The following is an 18,341-nucleotide window of genomic DNA, read 5'->3' as shown; positions in this document are numbered from 1 at the left end:
ATATAAAATTTATGTCTCATGTTAAGCCACTTGCTTAAACGCAACACAGGTGCCTAGAAACCGTGGGAGAGAGCCATGCTACCTATGTTAAAACTCATACAAAAAGGCGCCATGCAGAGTTACTGGGTTTATTTCCATAAACAGCATGGGTCAGCTCCATCGGTGACAAACTCTGAGGGGGCAGCTAAACCGAAGTTACACAGTAGAGCCGGCCAGGAGAGCACGTGGTCTGAGATCACGCTCACAGGGCACATCTAAGGAGCGCTAAACTAGTGAGCCCTCTGGTCCCGCAGAGGTGGATACACACGTGACTAGCAGCAAGCACTCACAGTAGCTCCACGGTGATCACCACCCTCAGGGAGCTTCCAAACCAGCAACAAGGAAGACAGGTTTGGCACCACAGGCACGCCCAGGGGAGTGCCGTCCACCACGGCAGGAACAGTGTTTTATTAGTGACAGTGTTTAGAATCACCAGCACGCAGTGAGAATAAAAGTAAGACCAACTTGCAGTGGGTCTTCTCATGGTTTTAAATTCTCTGCGGACAAGGCACCCTACCGCCGCCCTGCCCTTGGTGTGCCACCATGCTGGAGTCTGTAACAAGAACACGAGACGGAACGTGGCAGAGCCGTGACAGAGGTACAAACCAAGGGCTCAGGCAAGGCAGACCAAGCAAACACACTGGTACACAATTCTTTACCTGGTCACAGAGCTAAAGCAAGACTGGGAAAGTGCCGGAGTTATTCCAGGCTCTCTGCTCACAAAACACTACAGCGCTTCCCAAAAGACCTGCATTCGCTCACTAAAAGGTTCAGATATAAAACGTACCTGGAGAAGGTTTCTTCTGGCAAATTCTTCGTTTGTCTCCCTTCACTGTGCTCTTCCAGCATTGAATTACTGCTCCCTTCTCTTAACCTATTAATTACCGGACAGGAGATTAAATATGGGGAGAAGGAAAGCTCCTGAATGCGAGAAAGAACGATATCTTCAGTTGACTGGGAAATAAGAACCCTCAAAATGGCGAGGATCCCCGATATCCACAGCTGAACAGTGCTCACAGATGCCTGGAAGGAAGAAAACAAACCCGCTGTAGCAAAGGAAGACTCAACGTTAATTCTTTTCCTGGCTGTTGGTCTCATGGAAGAAAAAGGCCCCCACCGCACCATTCCACCGGTATGTCATGTCATTACGTCACCGGTTCTGAGTGTGGCCCCCAGAGAAGCAGCAACGACATCACCTGACAGCTTGCTAAAAATGCAAATTCTCAGGCCCCACCCAAACTCCCTGAACCACAAATTCTGGGGGTGGTCCCGCTGATCTGCACCTTCACAAGCCCTCCTCCAGGAGACGGTTGTGAATCCAACAGCCCACCACGAGGCCAGATACTCACCATTGTGTTTGGAGTGACGAACAGGCTCCGTAAAAGCATGTCCACAGGACGGAGGGACGAGGGGGCCAGGATTTCAAATAAAGTGTTTAACACTCCAAGGGCTTCATGAGAATCAACGTGCATCTGTTTCAAGTAAACATGACAATGGTCTCCGTGTAAGCCAACAAAAATGCCAGCATTACATAAATTGGCTTATACATCTCAAGGTCAAACGCCATCCCCTCAGTTAAATACACCTTAAGTATAATAGTGAACCAAGCTAATATTTTTCAGAACACTATATCAGCTACACCTTTACATAATGAAGACCTTTTAGATTATCATAAAAATAATAATTATCTTTCTGTGAATGACTCAAACAACATAACAGTAAAGCCTGTGAAAGCCAGAGCCAATGTATGATGGAAACCTGTCCGAGAAAGAAAATTCAAATATTTTCCATTAATAGAGAGAGAGAGAAAAGTGGTAAGACTGCACTCTGTCAGAGGTGAAAAACTTGTGAGACCGAGAAAAACAAGGAGGTCACCTCCACTCCCGCCTCCAGGCCAGCTGCCGCCACGCCTGCGTGGGTGGTCCAGTTGTCTCCTGCCCCGGCTCCCTGCTCTGCCCTTACCTCCCAAGTCTCCTCTCAAAGTGACTGTAAGAAGGAGCCTCTTAAAAGTCAAATCCTATCATGCCACTCCTTAGCACCAAACCCTCTAGTGGCTCCCTGAAGTCCTCTACGTGGTAAAGAGCCTCCCAGGACCCGTCCAGACCCCTCACCCAGGCCCCCAGGATCACCTCTCTCCTTCCTCTCATTCCACTCAGCCCATCACTTGCTCCGCCCACACCAGCCTCTGTGCTGCTTCCACCCCGACAGGCAAGTCCCACCTCGGGGTCTTTGCACGGCTGTTTTTTCTGCCCGGAAGGTTCTCCCCAACACCTGCTAGACCCTCAAGTTTACTCAGATACCACCTCATTGGCAACACTTTTTCTCGTCACACAATTAGCAATGCCCGCCACCCCGTCTGTCAGACTGTTGTCCTGAGGTGGCTTGAGGGTTGCTGTGATGCTGGAAGCTCTGCCACCAGTATTTCGAGTACCAGCAGGGTCACCTCTGTGGACAGGTTTCAGAAGAGCTTCTAAGAGAGACCAGGAAAAAAGGCCTGGAGATCTCCTTCCAAAAAGTAGCCAATGAAAACCTTATGGATCACAACAGAACGTTGTTCAATGAAGTGCTGGAAGATGAGCCCCTAGGTCGGAAGGCACTCAGTACACAGTGGCCGCAACAATGGGCATCAGCATACTAACGACTGTGGAGATGACACAGGACCAGGCAATGTTTCACTGTAACGTGTGGGGTCACTAACGACTGCGGTGATGACACAGGACCCGGCAATGTTTCACTGTTGTATGTCAGGTCACTAACGACTGTGGAGGTGACACAGGACCAGGCAATGTTTCACTGTAATATGTGGGGTTACTAACGACTGTGGAGGTGACACAGGACCAGGGCATGTTTCACTGTAATATGTGGGGTTACTAACGACTGTGGAGGTGACACAGGACCAGGCCATGTTTCACTGTAATATGTGGGGTTACTAACGACTGTGGAGGTGACACAGGACCAGGCCATGTTTCACTGTAATATGTGGGGTCACTATCGACTGTGGAGGTGACACAGGACCAGGGCATGTTTCACTGTAATATGTGGGGTTACTAACGACTGTGGAGGTGACACAGGACCAGGCCATGTTTCACTGTAATATGTGGGGTTACTAACGACTGTGGAGGTGACACAGGACCAGGCCATGTTTCACTGTAATATGTGGGGTTACTAACGACTGTGGAGGTGACACAGGACCAGGCCATGTTTCACTGTAATATGTGGGGTTACTAACGACTGTGGAGGTGACACAGGACCAGGCCATGTTTCACTGTAATATGTGGGGTTACTTAATGACTATGGAGGTGACACAGGACCAGGCAATGTTTCACTGTAATATGTGGGGTCACTATCGACTGTGGAGGTGACACAGGACCAGGGCATGTTTCACTGTAATATGTGGGGTTACTAACGACTGTGGAGGTGACACAGGACCAGGGCATGTTTCACTGTAATATGTGGGGTTACTTAATGACTATGGAGGTGACACAGGACCAGGCCATGTTTCACTGTAATATGTGGGGTTAGTAACGACTGTGGAGGTGACACAGGACCAGGGCATGTTTCACTGTAATATGTGGGGTTAGTAACGACTGTGGAGGTGACACAGGACCAGGGCATGTTTCACTGTAATATGTGGGGTTACTAACGACTGTGGAGGTGACACAGGACCAGGCCATGTTTCACTCTAATATGTGGGGTTACTTAATGACTATGGAGGTGACACAGGACCAGGGTATGTTTCACTGTAATATGTGGGGTTAGTAACGACTGTGGAGGTGACACAGGACCAGGGCATGTTTCACTGTAATATGTGGGGTTACTAACGACTGTGGAGGTGACACAGGACCAGGGCATGTTTCACTGTAATATGTGGGGTTACTAACGACTGTGGAGGTGACACAGGACCAGGGCATGTTTCACTGTAATATGTGGGGTTACTAACGACTGTGGAGGTGACACAGGACCAGGGCATGTTTCACTGTAATATGTGGGGTTACTAACGACTGTGGAGGTGACACAGGACCAGGCCATGTTTCACTGTAATATGTGGGGTTACTAACGACTGTGGAGGTGACACAGGACCAGGCCATGTTTCACTGTAATATGTGGGGTTACTAACGACTGTGGAGGTGACACAGGACCAGGCAATGTTTCACTGTAATATGTGGGGTTACTAACGACTGTGGAGGTGACACAGGACCAGGCCATGTTTCACTGTAATATGTGGGGTTACTAACGACTGTGGAGGTGACACAGGACCAGGGCATGTTTCACTGTAATATGTGGGGTTACTAACGACTGTGGAGGTGACACAGGACCAGGCCATGTTTCGCTGTAATATGTGGGGTTACTAACGACTGTGGAGGTGACACAGGACCAGGCCATGTTTCACTGTAATATGTGGGGTTACTAACGACTGTGGAGGTGACACAGGACCAGGCCATGTTTCACTGTAATATGTGGGGTTACTAACGACTGTGGAGGTGACACAGGACCAGGGCATGTTTCACTGTAATATGTGGGGTTACTAACGACTGTGGAGGTGACACAGGACCAGGGCATGTTTCACTGTAATATGTGGGGTTACTTAATGACTATGGAGGTGACACAGGACCAGGGCATGTTTCACTGTAATATGTGGGGTCACTATCGACTGTGGAGGTGACACAGGACCAGGCAATGTTTCACTGTAATATGTGGGGTTACTAACGACTGTGGAGGTGACACAGGACCAGGCCATGTTTCACTGTAATATGTGGGGTTACTAACGACTGTGGAGGTGACACAGGACCAGGCCATGTTTCACTGTAATATGTGGGGTTACTTAATGACTATGGAGGTGACACAGGACCAGGGCATGTTTCACTGTAATATGTGGGGTTACTAACGACTGTGGAGGTGACACAGGACCAGGGCATGTTTCACTGTAATATGTGGGGTTACTTAACGACTATGGAGGTGACACAGGACCAGGCAATGTTTCACTGTAATATGTGGGGTTACTAACGACTGTGGAGGTGACACAGGACCAGGCCATGTTTCACTGTAATATGTGGGGTTACTTAATGACTATGGAGGTGACACAGGACCAGGGCATGTTTCACTATAATATGTGGGGTTACTTAATGACTATGGAGGTGACACAGGACCAGGCAATGTTTCACTGTAATATGTGGGGTTACTAACGACTGTGGAGGTGACACAGGACCAGGGTATGTTTCACTGTAATATGTGGGGTTACTTAATGACTATGGAGGTGACACAGGACCAGGGCATGTTTCACTGTAATATGTGGGGTTACTTAATGACTATGGAGGTGACACAGGACCAGGCCATGTTTCACTGTAATATGTGGGGTCACTATCGACTGTGGAGGTGACACAGGACCAGGGCATGTTTCACTGTAATATGTGGGGTTACTTAATGACTATGGAGGTGACACAGGACCAGGCAATGTTTCAGTGTAATATGTGGGGTCACTATCGACTGTGGAGGTGACACAGGACCAGGGCATGTTTCACTGTAATATGTGGGGTTACTTAATGACTATGGAGGTGACACAGGACCAGGGCATGTTTCACTGTAATATGTGGGGTTACTTAATGACTATGGAGGTGACACAGGACCAGGGTATGTTTCACTGTAATATGTGGGGTTACTTAATGACTATGGAGGTGACACAGGACCAGGGTATGTTTCACTGTAATATGTGGGGTTACTTAATGACTATGGAGGTGACACAGGACCAGGCCATGTTTCACTGTAATATGTGGGGTTACTAACGACTGTGGAGGTGACACAGGACCAGGCCATGTTTCACTGTAATATGTGGGGTTACTAACGACTGTGGAGGTGACACAGGACCAGGCAATGTTTCACTGTAATATGTGGGGTTAGTAACGACTGTGGAGGTGACACAGGACCAGGCAATGTTTCACTGTAATATGTGGAGTTACTTAATGACTATGGAGGTGACACAGGACCAGGCAATGTTTCACTGTAATATGTGGGGTCACTATCGACTGTGGAGGTGACACAGGACCAGGGTGTGTTTCACTGTAATATGTGGGGTTACTTAATGACTATGGAGGTGACACAGGACCAGGGCATGTTTCACTGTAATATGTGGGGTTACTTAATGACTATGGAGGTGACACAGGACCAGGCCATGTTTCACTGTAATATGTGGGGTTACTAACGACTGTGGAGGTGACACAGGACCAGGGCATGTTTCACTGTAATATGTGGGGTTACTTAATGACTATGGAGGTGACACAGGACCAGGCCATGTTTCACTGTAATATGTGGGGTTACTAACGACTGTGGAGGTGACACAGGACCAGGGCATGTTTCACTGTAATATGTGGGGTTACTAACGACTGTGGAGGTGACACAGGACCAGGGCATGTTTCACTGTAATATGTGGGGTTACTTAATGACTATGGAGGTGACACAGGACCAGGGTATGTTTCACTGTAATATGTGGGGTTACTTAATGACTATGGAGGTGACACAGGACCAGGCCATGTTTCACTGTAATATGTGGGGTTACTAACGACTGTGGAGGTGACACAGGACCAGGGCATGTTTCACTGTAATATGTGGGGTTACTAACGACTGTGGAGGTGACACAGGACCAGGGCATGTTTCACTGTAATATGTGGGGTTACTAACGACTGTGGAGGTGACACAGGACCAGGCAATGTTTCGCTGTAATATGTGGGGTTACTAACGACTGTGGAGGTGACACAGGACCAGGGCATGTTTCACTGTAATATGTGGGGTTACTAACGACTGTGGAGGTGACACAGGACCAGGGCATGTTTCACTGTAATATGTGGGGTTACTAACGACTGTGGAGGTGACACAGGACCAGGGCATGTTTCACTGTAATATGTGGGGTTACTAACGACTGTGGAGGTGACACAGGACCAGGGCATGTTTCACTGTAATATGTGGGGTTACTAACGACTGTGGAGGTGACACAGGACCAGGCCATGTTTCACTGTAGTATGTGGGGTTACTAACGACTGTGGAGGTGACACAGGACCAGGCAATGTTCCACTGTAATATGTGGGGTCACTAACGACTGTGGAGGTGACACAGGACCAGGGCATGTTTCACTGTAATAAGTGGGGTCACTATCGACTGTGGAGGTGACACAGGACCAGGGCATGTTTCACTGTAATATGTGGGGTTACTAACGACTGTGGAGGTGACACAGGACCAGGCAATGTTTCACTGTAATATGTGGGGTCACTATCGACTGTGGAGGTGACACAGGACCAGGCCATGTTTCACTGTAATATGTGGGGTTACTAACGACTGTGGAGGTGACACAGGACCAGGCAATGTTTCACTGTAATATGTGGGGTTACTAACGACTGTGGAGGTGACACAGGTCCAGGCCATGTTTCACTGTAATATGTGGGGTCACTATCGACTGTGGAGGTGACACAGGACCAGGCCATGTTTCACTGTAATATGTGGGGTTACTAACGACTGTGGAGGTGACACAGGACCAGGCAATGTTTCACTGTAATATGTGGGGTTACTAACGACTGTGGAGGTGACACAGGACCAGGCCATGTTTCACTGTAATATGTGGGGTCACTATCGACTGTGGAGGTGACACAGGACCAGGGCATGTTTCACTGTAATATGTGGGGTTACTAACGACTGTGGAGGTGACACAGGACCAGGGCATGTTTCACTGTAATATGTGGGGTTACTTAACGACTATGGAGGTGACACAGGACCAGGCAATGTTTCACTGTTATACGTGGGGCAGAAATTCAGCCAGCGTTTACTGTGCACTCAGGCCTTGGACCTCACCCTTCCTCAGGATGCGTACATGACAACAAGGAGCTAGAGCAAAGCTCACAGAGAATCACTTTAAAAACAGCGCCTACAGGCATGAAACCCGTGACCATGTGAAAACACCAAATCCAACAACCTACTAAAATCGGTGTCTGCCAGCCTCACCAGAACCGAGACGCCCCTCCCCATTCTGTCACATGGTCTCAGGAAAGGAAGCCCTTTACTAAAGCAGAACAGGCAAAAAGTGATGAAGAAAGCAACTGTACACGGGAGCACGCCTGTAAGTTTTCATCAAATGCCAAGAATTACGAACTACTTGGTACTGTCTAGAGGACTAGTTTCTTTCACTGGGAAATCAAGATGGACAAACACGTCTGTGCTGGCTCCATTCAAAACACAGCCTGAAGCCTTGCCGGGCAGCTGACATGACGTGCTGACGGGACCATCGCTGCTGCCCTGCAAGGCAGACTCATCCTGGCACAAAGGTGTCACCACAGTGGTGTACAGCTCTCTGCTCCCAGATGCCAGGGCCCATGTGGTCCAGCGACTTGGGGCTTACTTGGCTCTACCCTAAATGGCATAGCAGGTCATTTTCTCCCACTGTATTTGTGGAAACAACCAATCACATTCTTTGTATTATAGAAATTCTGATTAACCGATGGGCAAGTGTTAGATTGCCTTTGAAGTGGTAAGAAGAACAACCCAAATTCTAAAGGTTGAAAGAAGCACTTGACTGATTAGAATGGAGGAAGCAGAGTAAAAGAGCAAAGGACGCAGGCTTTGGAGTCAGCCTGGACTCGGCCCTCGTGGACCACTTTGTAGCTGTGTGATGCTGTAACCTAGGCAACATTGCCAAGCCTCCCTTTGCTCAACCATGAAGTGAGCAGACGGGACCCACCAGACAGGGCCGTGGTACAGATACAGGAAATATCACTGCCCTGTGGCCGGCACTGGTGCTGCTGCCATAGATCTGGATCTACCGCGATTTAATGGACGCTGGGCACGATCACCCTCCTTCCACAAGTACCCTCACCCACCTACATGTCTCATAATTACTCCACACTAAGGTGCTAAGACTGTGACGACGGACCTGCTGCTTGGCCAGCATGGGCAGGATGATGTCCGCTATCTGTCGCGACAGCCGCTTCCACTTGTCTTCGTTCTCCTTGTGGCACTGCTGCAGGACGAGGGTGAACATCTCCAGCACCTGGAAGAGGCATGGCGGCGTCAGCAAGGCTCCCAGCAGAGAGTTCCCTTTTCCCTACTCAATGTTCCATCACTCGCAGGGATTCCAGCTCAGCTGAAGACCCTGGGGTCAAAACCCGCGCCTCCCCAACACGGCAGGTCCCTTCAGGCTGATGACTTGGGCCGGCACCCTAGGACGTGCAGTAGGCGGGGAAATCAGGAGGAAACGCAAGGGGCGCTTGGCGAATGGCTCAAGGGTACGCTCCAGCTGCACTCTCTGCCCTGGATGACTCGCTGTCAAGGTTATTTCTACGGAGTCCACAAGAGTCACAATCAGCAAAAAGGCCACACTTAGAGGACCTTTGGCAAGACACAGCCAGCCCTGACTGAACTACACACTCTGCAGACACCTGCTGCTGCTGCGTACATCAACCTCAACTCTGTTCTCTTCAGGGGCCATCTCCAACAGCGCTTAGTTTCAACAGGGTCATACGAGGCCAAGCACTAGGAATTAGCATCACTAGTGACAATGTATGTCTAAATAAAAAATACTTAAAACCTGGGAAGGGTCTAGGCCCTGGTGGCACAGTGGTTATGAGCTTGGCTGCTGTTCGTTATCCGCCAGCCACTCCTTGGATACGCTATGGGGCAGTTCTACTCTGTCCTATTGGGTTGCTATGAGTCAGAATCGACTGGACGGCAACAGGTTTGATGTTTTTGGTTTCAGGGTCTATGACATCCACTTGTGTGTGCATCATCTAAGGCTGCTTTCACACTACAGCAGCAGGGCTGAGCAGCCGCCGCAGAGACTGAATGGGCCACAGAGTTGAAGAGATTACTACCTGACCTTTTACAGAAAAAGTCTGCCGGCCCCTGGTCTATAATACATAACTGCTATAAAGAAGGAGGAAACCCTGATGGCATAGTGGTTAAGAGCTCGGCTGCTAACCAAAACGTCGGCAGTTCAAATCTACCAGCCGCTCCTTGGAAACCCTATGGGGCAGTGTACTCTGTGCTGTAGGGTCACTGTGAGTCAGAATCCACTCGATGGCAGCGGGCTTTCGGTTTTATAAAGAAGGAAACAGCCTAATCTCTATAAAACCTGCCCCAACCACCTGGCCGTCTCTCTTCGAGGGGCTTCTATACCACTTCTGCCACACGAGAGAAATCACCCTCAATTCCAGGAAAAGCTCTGTGAGCCAACCTCGACCTCACTAGCTGACCAGATCAGCCACCGTCTCTGTTCTCTCTCGTTCGACATGCACAGCTGATGAGCTACTCTCCGACTGGCTGCATTTGCCAGGAGTCACTCCTCAACCTCAGATCTCTTCATGGAAGTTATACTTTTTATTATAATTAGGTGGTGTAACTAAATATTAGGAAACCCTGGTGGTGTAGTGGTTAAGAGCTCAGCTGCTAACCAAAAAGTCCGCAGCCGGAATCCACCAGGCGCTCCTTGGAGACCCTGTGGGGCAGTTCTACTCTGTCCTATAGGGTTGCTATGAGTTAGAATCAACTCAACGGCAACGGTTTTTTTTTTTTTTTTTAATTAAATATTAAATATTTAACTAAATGTTGTTGATGTTGTTGTTGCTGCGTGCTGCTGAGTCAATTCTGATTCATGGTGACCCTAAAGGACAGAGTAGAACTGCCCCATAGGGTCTCCTAGGCTGTTATCTTTATGGAAACAGATCGTCAGGTCTTTTCTTCCGAGGAGTAGATGGTGGGTTCAAACCACTGACCTTTCTGTTAGCAGCCAAGAGCTTAACCATTACGCCACGGGAACTCCGTAACTAAATCATTACATACATCAATAAACACCGATGCACAAAGTGTTGTCTCTGTGCAAAAAGTTTATGGTTTTGTAGACACTGAAAGACCAACAACTAAAGAGAACTGCCAAAATAAGCAAGGGCTGGCAACTGCCAAGTCAAAGGGAGGAGTCATTTAAGAAGCTAGATTGCTGTACTCAGACTGCCTTAAAATGTCTTTGAATTTTGCTCCACTTTGATGTTGGGTGCCGTCAAGTCAATTCTGATTCATGGCGACCCCATGTGACAGAACAGAACTGTCCTATGGCATTTTCTTGGCTGTAATCTTTATGGGAGCAGATGGCCAGGCCTTTCTCCTGTGGAGCTGCTGGGTGTTTTCAAACCGCCAACCTTTTTGGTTAGCAGCCAAGTACACCACCAGGGCTCCTCTGCCCCACTCTCAGGAAAGTAAAACCAGAAATCCGTTCTAAGACAACGACCTTGGCCCTATGTCAAAACATTGGTAACTAAATGTACAGTAAAAGTCTTAAAAGTATTCCCGATGTGAGGTGCCTATCACCTTTAAGAATCCCACCACTGTGGCCAACTTTGTCCGTTAACAGACCTTTGGTCCCCGTTTCAGGACGCTCTCTTGACTGTCAGATGTGCATCAGGTGGCTTCCCCAGGGGGCTGTACACCCTTCAGTGACAGGTACCACTGGCTCATCTGTTTCTCCGGCCTCCCCAGCCCTAGGGAGCCCAGAGCGTGTACAAAGCCACAATTCTTGTCTAACAGGTCAGCTCACTGGACAAAGTGGCACCTCGCCCGTGACGGACCCTGTCTCCACGTACCTGGTGGTACTGGATGAGTCTCAGCAGCATAGACACCACCACCTCTTTCTGGGTCTCCAGCTCCTTTCCTGCGTCTGCTTTGTTTGTCCCTCTCAGCACAAAGAGGTCGTGCACAATGGGCTGCAGGGCCGGGATAGCTGCGAGCACACGGGGAGCTAGTCAGCACTGTGTGAGCCACACTCCTGAAGACACAGCTCATGCTTCCACAGTGCTCTCAAGGGACAGACAAAGCTCTAGTCAGCACTGTGTGAGCCACACTCCTGAGGACAGAGCTCATGCTTCCAAAGGGCTCTCAAGGGACAGACAAAGCCCTAGTCAGCACTGTGTGAGCCACACTCCTGAGGACAGACCTCATGCTTCCACAGCGCTCTCAAGGGACAGACAAAGCTCTAGTCAGCACTGTGTGAGCCACACTCCTGAGGACAGAGCTCATGCTTCCACAGCGCTCTCAAGGGACAAAGCCCTAGTCAGCGCTGTGTTGAGCCACACTCCTGAAGACAGAGCTCGCGCTTCCACAGTGCTCTCAAGGGACAGACAAAGCCCTAGTCGGCGCTGTGTGAGCCACACGCCTGAAGACAGGCCTCATGCTTCCACAGTGCTCTCAAGGGACAGACAAAGCCCTAGTCTGCACTCGGGTTATAACAAGGGGCACGTTACGGCTACTGATGAGCAGAAGAACGTGCAGTGAGACTACCATCACACCAGCACAGGAGGCCAAGGCCTTCCTCTGAACACTCATTTGTTTTGGGAAGACTTTTTGAAAAAAGAAAAGTGGGGTCTCTGTGGCATAATATCACTTTTGAGAAAAGGTGACACAGGCTCAAAAGTCAATTAAAAAAATAATAAACCTTCCCAACTAACCAAAATAGCAACATTCCCGGTCTTGTGCATAATCTACTCCAGATTTAGCTGAAGAGGTGACGTTTCTCCAACAGGGTGTATTCAGACACACCATTAGATTTCTGTGCCATCTTCAGTAAACTCAGTCTGTCATTACATAGCTTTCCCCAAGTCTTCTCTTTACACTAAACAGCAGTCAAGAAAATTCTTAGTCTAACGCACCCACGATGAATAAACCACGGAAGAAATGCCTTTCACTGGGAGAGGGTCTGACTACTTCTGTCGTGGCCCCCAGACAGGCATTCTCTGGGACCCCCTGCAGATGGCCAGCCTCCCCGGTGAAGGTACTGGGCTGGCTGCCTGCTGAGTCCAGGTCCAAACACTCATCTATGTCCGGGAAACCAGAGTCGTCCCTGCGTTTGCCACGTGCATTTCCAACTCTCCCTGGCCTCTGGGTCCATACATGGAGTAACCTACTTTTGCTGAGGCAGGGATTGGAAGTGACAGCCAGGTTGTGGAAAGACTGGCTCACTCAGCGAGCATGAACATCAAGCCAACAGCCAGGCCCCTGCCTCTCGGCCCAGCTCAGCACCCTGCTCTACTGCAGGTACGTTCCGTGGAGGACAGTGGACACGATGGGGCCGTTCTTACATCTGGGGAGGTCTTAGGATACATCGCTATCAAAGTTCAAAAACCTACAGATCCCTGACAATGGAGTCAGAGGAGCCAGCAGGGAGTTGCTTGGAGATTGGTTTTAAATGTTCAAGGAGAGATTTACAGCTCACTCTTAAAGCCACACACTCGTCCCACAGGCTGGAGGGAGGCTGGTGAGCAGCTGACCATTTTCTGCAGACCATATTTAAGCTCCTTTAAGATAACCATGCAGGACCCGAGGTCGTGAGTCAGGGTCAAACTCTACCCTCCAACACCACTGGGTACTGGATAACATATCCTGTCACTTGATTTATGTCAAGTTGGATCTGTAAAGTCTTTGTGTTTCATACTGAAGAACAGGAGTATTTACGTGCAGAACCTACTGTCTCAGACCCATTTTTTTTGTATTTTTTTCTTCTAAGTAGATTATAAACTCCTGAGAGTAAAGAATGTACTCTACTTCTTTTCACCTCCAGCCACACACGTGCAGGTGCAGGCACACACACACAAACACACACACACACACACAGAGCCTACAAAGCACAGGGCTGGACGTAGGCATGACAAGAGACTAAGGCTACCGGGCACATCGCAGTTACTGAGGACCCCAGTTACCATGTGTCACAGCCTTCCTCCCACTGGCCATGATGCCATCGCAGAGCTGGATGATTTTAGGAATTCCAATGATCTGCTTTGAATGATAGCGTTCATAAGACAGCAATACCAAGAAGAAAAAGATGTTTGGGATAATCGCCTCCGATTCCCTGGAAACAAAAACAGCCATTTAGACGCTTCCTTTAAAAAGGAGGAGACACCATCCGTACAAGCAACACGATGCCACTCAGGACTCGAGGCTGAGAAGAGAGGACATCCAGCTAAAGGGAACTCAGCGATCTAATGGAACCCCATTGCCACCACCCAGCTGTCGGCCTACAAAATGGGGGCGGTGGCAGGTGAAGGGCTCAGTGCGGGCGTGGGGAAAAGCACCCCGGCAGCACTGGTGCACGCGAGGTGCTACCTGGCTAGCTCTCCCTCTGCCCCTTCCATCTCCAGTTGAGGAACCTGGATTCCAAAGGGAAAAGTGACTTGTCCGAGAAACACAGCCACGCTGTCACAAGGATGCGATTAGGAATCTGGGTCTCTAGGCCTGAGGGAGGCTCCGAAACACTCTTCTTCTGCTCTGTGCGCCTTTAACTTCAGAAACTAAAGAATCTTACTTTTAATAATTATACTTAGAAATCTATGTCTGCCATAGCAAGAAGTATTAAATGTCTAGCAAGGAAAATCGGCAATTAACGAAGTACACAGTAATTACGTTTTACTGAAGACAACTGTATCTGAAAAATGCTTTCTCTAAGAAGATTAAAACAATTAGTGCCCCATCAGATGAAATCTCACTTAACAATCTGGCATCATAATTAAGTGCTTTGAAATATGAAATGAGAACCGAAAACACATGTAATTAACGGATGCAGAGCTACTGAGACACTTCCTAATTTTTAGGGGACGCAGAAATGCACAGCGCGTTCATCACATTTCCACTGAGAAATGATCTAAGCAAAGCTGCCTAAGTGTCCTGTAAGGAAAAGGCCCATCTCAATCATCTAAATTCACATGTCAAGGCCTGACAAGGACAAGAGCGCTGAAGCAACAAAACACTCTTACCTGAACTGGTCCACTTCGATGTATTCGAACTGTTTCAGCACAAATCCAATAAACACCTTCAGGCAGGAAAATAAAAAATTTCACATCATGTAACAGGATTAAAATCTGCAAATTAGGTTAATTGTAAATAGCAGGTTGACATTTCTTTCTACTTATCTGTGTAAATTTTTAACACGTTTCCTGAGAGCAGATAAATCTGCTTATAGACAACAACTTAAACAAGTTCACTGAACACTGAGGTAAAGCCTCACTGAAAAAACAAACCTCAAAAGATAGCAGGCAGTACCCAAAAGACACACGTGGGGGCTCACGTGATCCAGCTCACGACAAACCATGAAGCACAGGTTTCTGCCTGCTGGTTTAGTGATGGCCAAATTAATGCATCCTCTGTCTCTCCCCACCCCCCACCCACACCTACCAGTTCTGCGGAGGGGCGAGGGGGGGTGGCCTGAGGGACAGAGGCGATGCCTTAGGACTAGATTAAACCCAGTTTTGCATCACGCTCTTCACACACATCCGTTTGCTCTTCCCTGGATGAGATACTTCAAAAGAGTAAAGTGTGGAGCTTCTATTTTTCTCACAGCCTCTGGGCCTGATGCCAGACACACAGCAGGTGCTCAGTAAATCATTATCTGAATTGAGTTAAACCTTTCACTGGGTCTAGTTTTCTCTCTTTGTTCATCTAAACGTGCAGTGTATTGATTCCTAAGAATCTGCGGGGAGAGAGGCTGCTGCACAAAAGCCAAAGAGAGCAAATGTGGGCTACAGAAGGAATGGCATTAGAGACATAACACTACCAATGTGAGAGGTATCTGGAAATAGTTTGCTGGATTGTGGCAGAATGAGAGCTGGGGCCCGGAGTGAACCACAAGCTAACAATGCAGTCACCATGCATGCACAGACGAGCACGGGCAGTATGAAAGAACGCTGAAGCCACCCTCTCTCAAAGTTTATGTACTGGACAGAGATTTTAGAAAGACAGAAGAAAAAAAGCAAAAATCATTCGAGTTTTGATAAGGCTCCATGTAGAATGAGTAAAGAAGGAAATGTGACGAAGAGTCAAGTCTATCTAACAATTCTGAAGAGTGAAGAGTTGTTTATTTTTGTTGCTTACTAAACATGAGGAACATTGGTGGCTCAGTGGTAGGAGTCTTACCTCCCATCGGTGAGACCCGGGTTTGGCCAAAGCATCTCACGCACCGCCACCACCCGTCTGTTGGGGGGGCCTGCGTGCTGCTGTGACGCTCAACAGGTTCAGTGGAGCTTCTAGACTAAGACAGACCAGGAAGAAAGGCCTGGCGATCTAAATACCAGCCACTGGAAACCCAGTCCGATCCCCAACCTAACGCGGGATGGCACAGGATCGGGTGGAGTTTCGTTCCACTGGGCATGGGGTCACCATGAGCTAGGAGGGGCCGACTTGAGGGGCGCTAACCACAACTAACACTAACCACAACTGAAAAAAAGGTAGCCAAAAAGAGATCAGTCTGTAAAGACCACACGAGAAAATCAGCATCCACCTAGGATGGGTCGGGATCAGGAAATTCTTAGGAAAAAGTAGACTGCATCCTCTGACGTGTTCGTACTAGTATGGACCAGACCAATACTCTCTCTCCCCGCTGTGCATACTCACCGTGGCCCTGGGGTTCTTATCAGGAAGGACCCATGGAGCCCTCCTTATTCTGTGAGTCTCTGTCACACACCCAGGGGCCGGCTCCCCTCGTAGCCACTGCCACCCCCTGTGTGAGACCAGGGCTTCCCTCCACCAACCGCCTAGTGTGAAAGCTGAGGGAATGGAGCTGCCCAGCCACTCCTCAACAGCCTAGTCCCTAAAGAGCGCGTTCAGACTAACTCTCTTCTGATAACTTTAGTGAAGAAGGAAGAGTAGCGAGGTCAGGCCAAGGACTGAGCGCTGGGTCCACCCCTTGACACCGCTGACCCTCGAGATTGACCCCCCTTCATGCCACTTGTGGAGACTCAGTGTCTTGAACATGTGTCCTTGTTTCTCCTAGAGATACAGACACTTGGTGGTGAGCGAAGGTGCGGGCAGTTCTACAGACACTGTTAGGTCTAGGAGGAAATGGAGAATTACAACATCTCTATCTCCGAAACTTTCCTTACTCATGTGGAGAGCAGCCAGGATCCCAACTCAACAAGGACGGTCAGGGTCTGGCTGCCTCCAGGCAACCTCACCTGTAGTGAATTTAGCTAGACTCAGGCCTGATTAAGAGACGCAGCGTCATCAGTGACATATCTCGGTGCGTCTCCTACCTGGTGCCAGAATCTCCCCCCGCAGTGAGGAAGGCAGGGCTGCTGAGGCTCCTACTTGTCAGAGGACAGTGACGCCGCACTGGAGCCAGGCCGTGTGGCTCCCAGGTGGAGGTGAGGAGCACAGCCGCAAGTACCTTTCTGTTGGATCACATCCCTTTACAAGAGGCTAGTGGAGTCTGGACTGCTTGAAACTGTGTATCGTAACTGAGAGTCTCTATTTAAAACAATGGATTGTGCACAAATGTCCCCAAAACTATAAATCTTAATTATATTTTATAATTTGAATTCATACTTTGTTTGGAGTGAGGGCAGGCAAGTGGATGGGAAGAACCTTTGGCGATATTTTTAAGACTGAACCCAGCGGAGCACAACACAGACTTGGGAGGGAGGCCTGGGGTGCGGATGTCCAGACTGGCCAAGGCCTGCTCTGGGTCCAGGATTCTGCAAGCAGCCAGTTGCGTGCAAGAGGCAGGAATTGGTGGGGAACAAAACTGCACATTTTTTACGGTATATTTCAGTGTCTTTTTCAGGTGATTGATGAAAGAATACACAGACAGGGTGAAATGACGAACAGGGATGAGGCGAATGGCAAAGTGACAAACCTGATCCGAATCCAGAAGACAGTAATTGACCCGTAACTGAACCAGCTGCGCCAGCAAGTCTAAAACCTGCTTCTGTAATTGCACAGATGTTGTTGTTGTGTACTGTTTTAAAGCTTTTATAACAAGCGGCTCAAATAAGCGAATGTGATTATGAATAGCATTCTATAAAAAAAAAAAAGAAGGTTCATTAGTGATTCTTCTATGAAAAGCTTCAAGCGACCGATCTGCAAAGTCTCAGCTCAATGTTTATTTCTAGCACCGAAACTGTCTTGCGCTGAAGTGTCTTCTAAGCTACAGCTCACAATTACCTTATCTGCACGGTTCTTTGTGACGCCTGTGAGGTTTGTTTTCAGTTGGGAAGACACTTTCTGGAGCACGTCGAACCACCTGCCGAACAAAAAAGAGGGCAGAGACAAACATCCTTAAATATTCTCCTCCTATACTTGGCTCTACTCCAGTTCAGACGAATTTCATAGTCACAAAACCGTTAGTCTTTATAGTCAGAAAGAGCTTTAAAGGCCACTCAGTGTAATGATAGTACGTTCTTTTTTAAAGAAGATAACTGAACTAAACTTTAAGTCTGCAGTTGATGGATGGACAGTGATCAAATGCTGTCACCTGCAGGAAGCCACTCAGGGCTGAGCTCTCCCCTGCTGCCAGGACG

At 48.6% G+C, this 18,341-nt stretch overlaps 1 protein-coding gene across 10 annotated transcripts in view; it reads right to left on the bottom strand.

Annotated features, from left to right (window-relative positions):
- The window catches only part of HTT (huntingtin), a 193,592-nt gene that overhangs the window by 54,835 nt on the left and 120,416 nt on the right, over window positions 1-18,341 (bottom strand). For all 10 annotated transcript variants that reach the window (XM_003411334.4, XM_064286172.1, XM_064286170.1 and 7 more), the window contains 8 exons: window positions 17,986-18,064; window positions 17,678-17,839; window positions 14,805-14,860; window positions 13,755-13,903; window positions 11,646-11,782; window positions 8,948-9,064; window positions 1,389-1,511; window positions 827-1,062 (listed from right to left, as the gene is read on the bottom strand). In XM_003411334.4, the coding sequence (XP_003411382.2) occupies window positions 827-1,062; window positions 1,389-1,511; window positions 8,948-9,064; window positions 11,646-11,782; window positions 13,755-13,903; window positions 14,805-14,860; window positions 17,678-17,839; window positions 17,986-18,064 (1,059 nt within the window). The remainder of the gene's footprint in view (window positions 1-826; window positions 1,063-1,388; window positions 1,512-8,947; window positions 9,065-11,645; window positions 11,783-13,754; window positions 13,904-14,804; window positions 14,861-17,677; window positions 17,840-17,985; window positions 18,065-18,341) is intronic.

The sequence above is a fragment of the Loxodonta africana genome, chromosome 5 (assembly GCF_030014295.1).
Source record: "Loxodonta africana isolate mLoxAfr1 chromosome 5, mLoxAfr1.hap2, whole genome shotgun sequence".
Taxonomy (NCBI): domain Eukaryota; kingdom Metazoa; phylum Chordata; class Mammalia; order Proboscidea; family Elephantidae; genus Loxodonta; species Loxodonta africana.
Note: the sequence above shows the minus strand (reverse complement) of the source record. Positions and strands in the feature narration are given on the sequence as shown.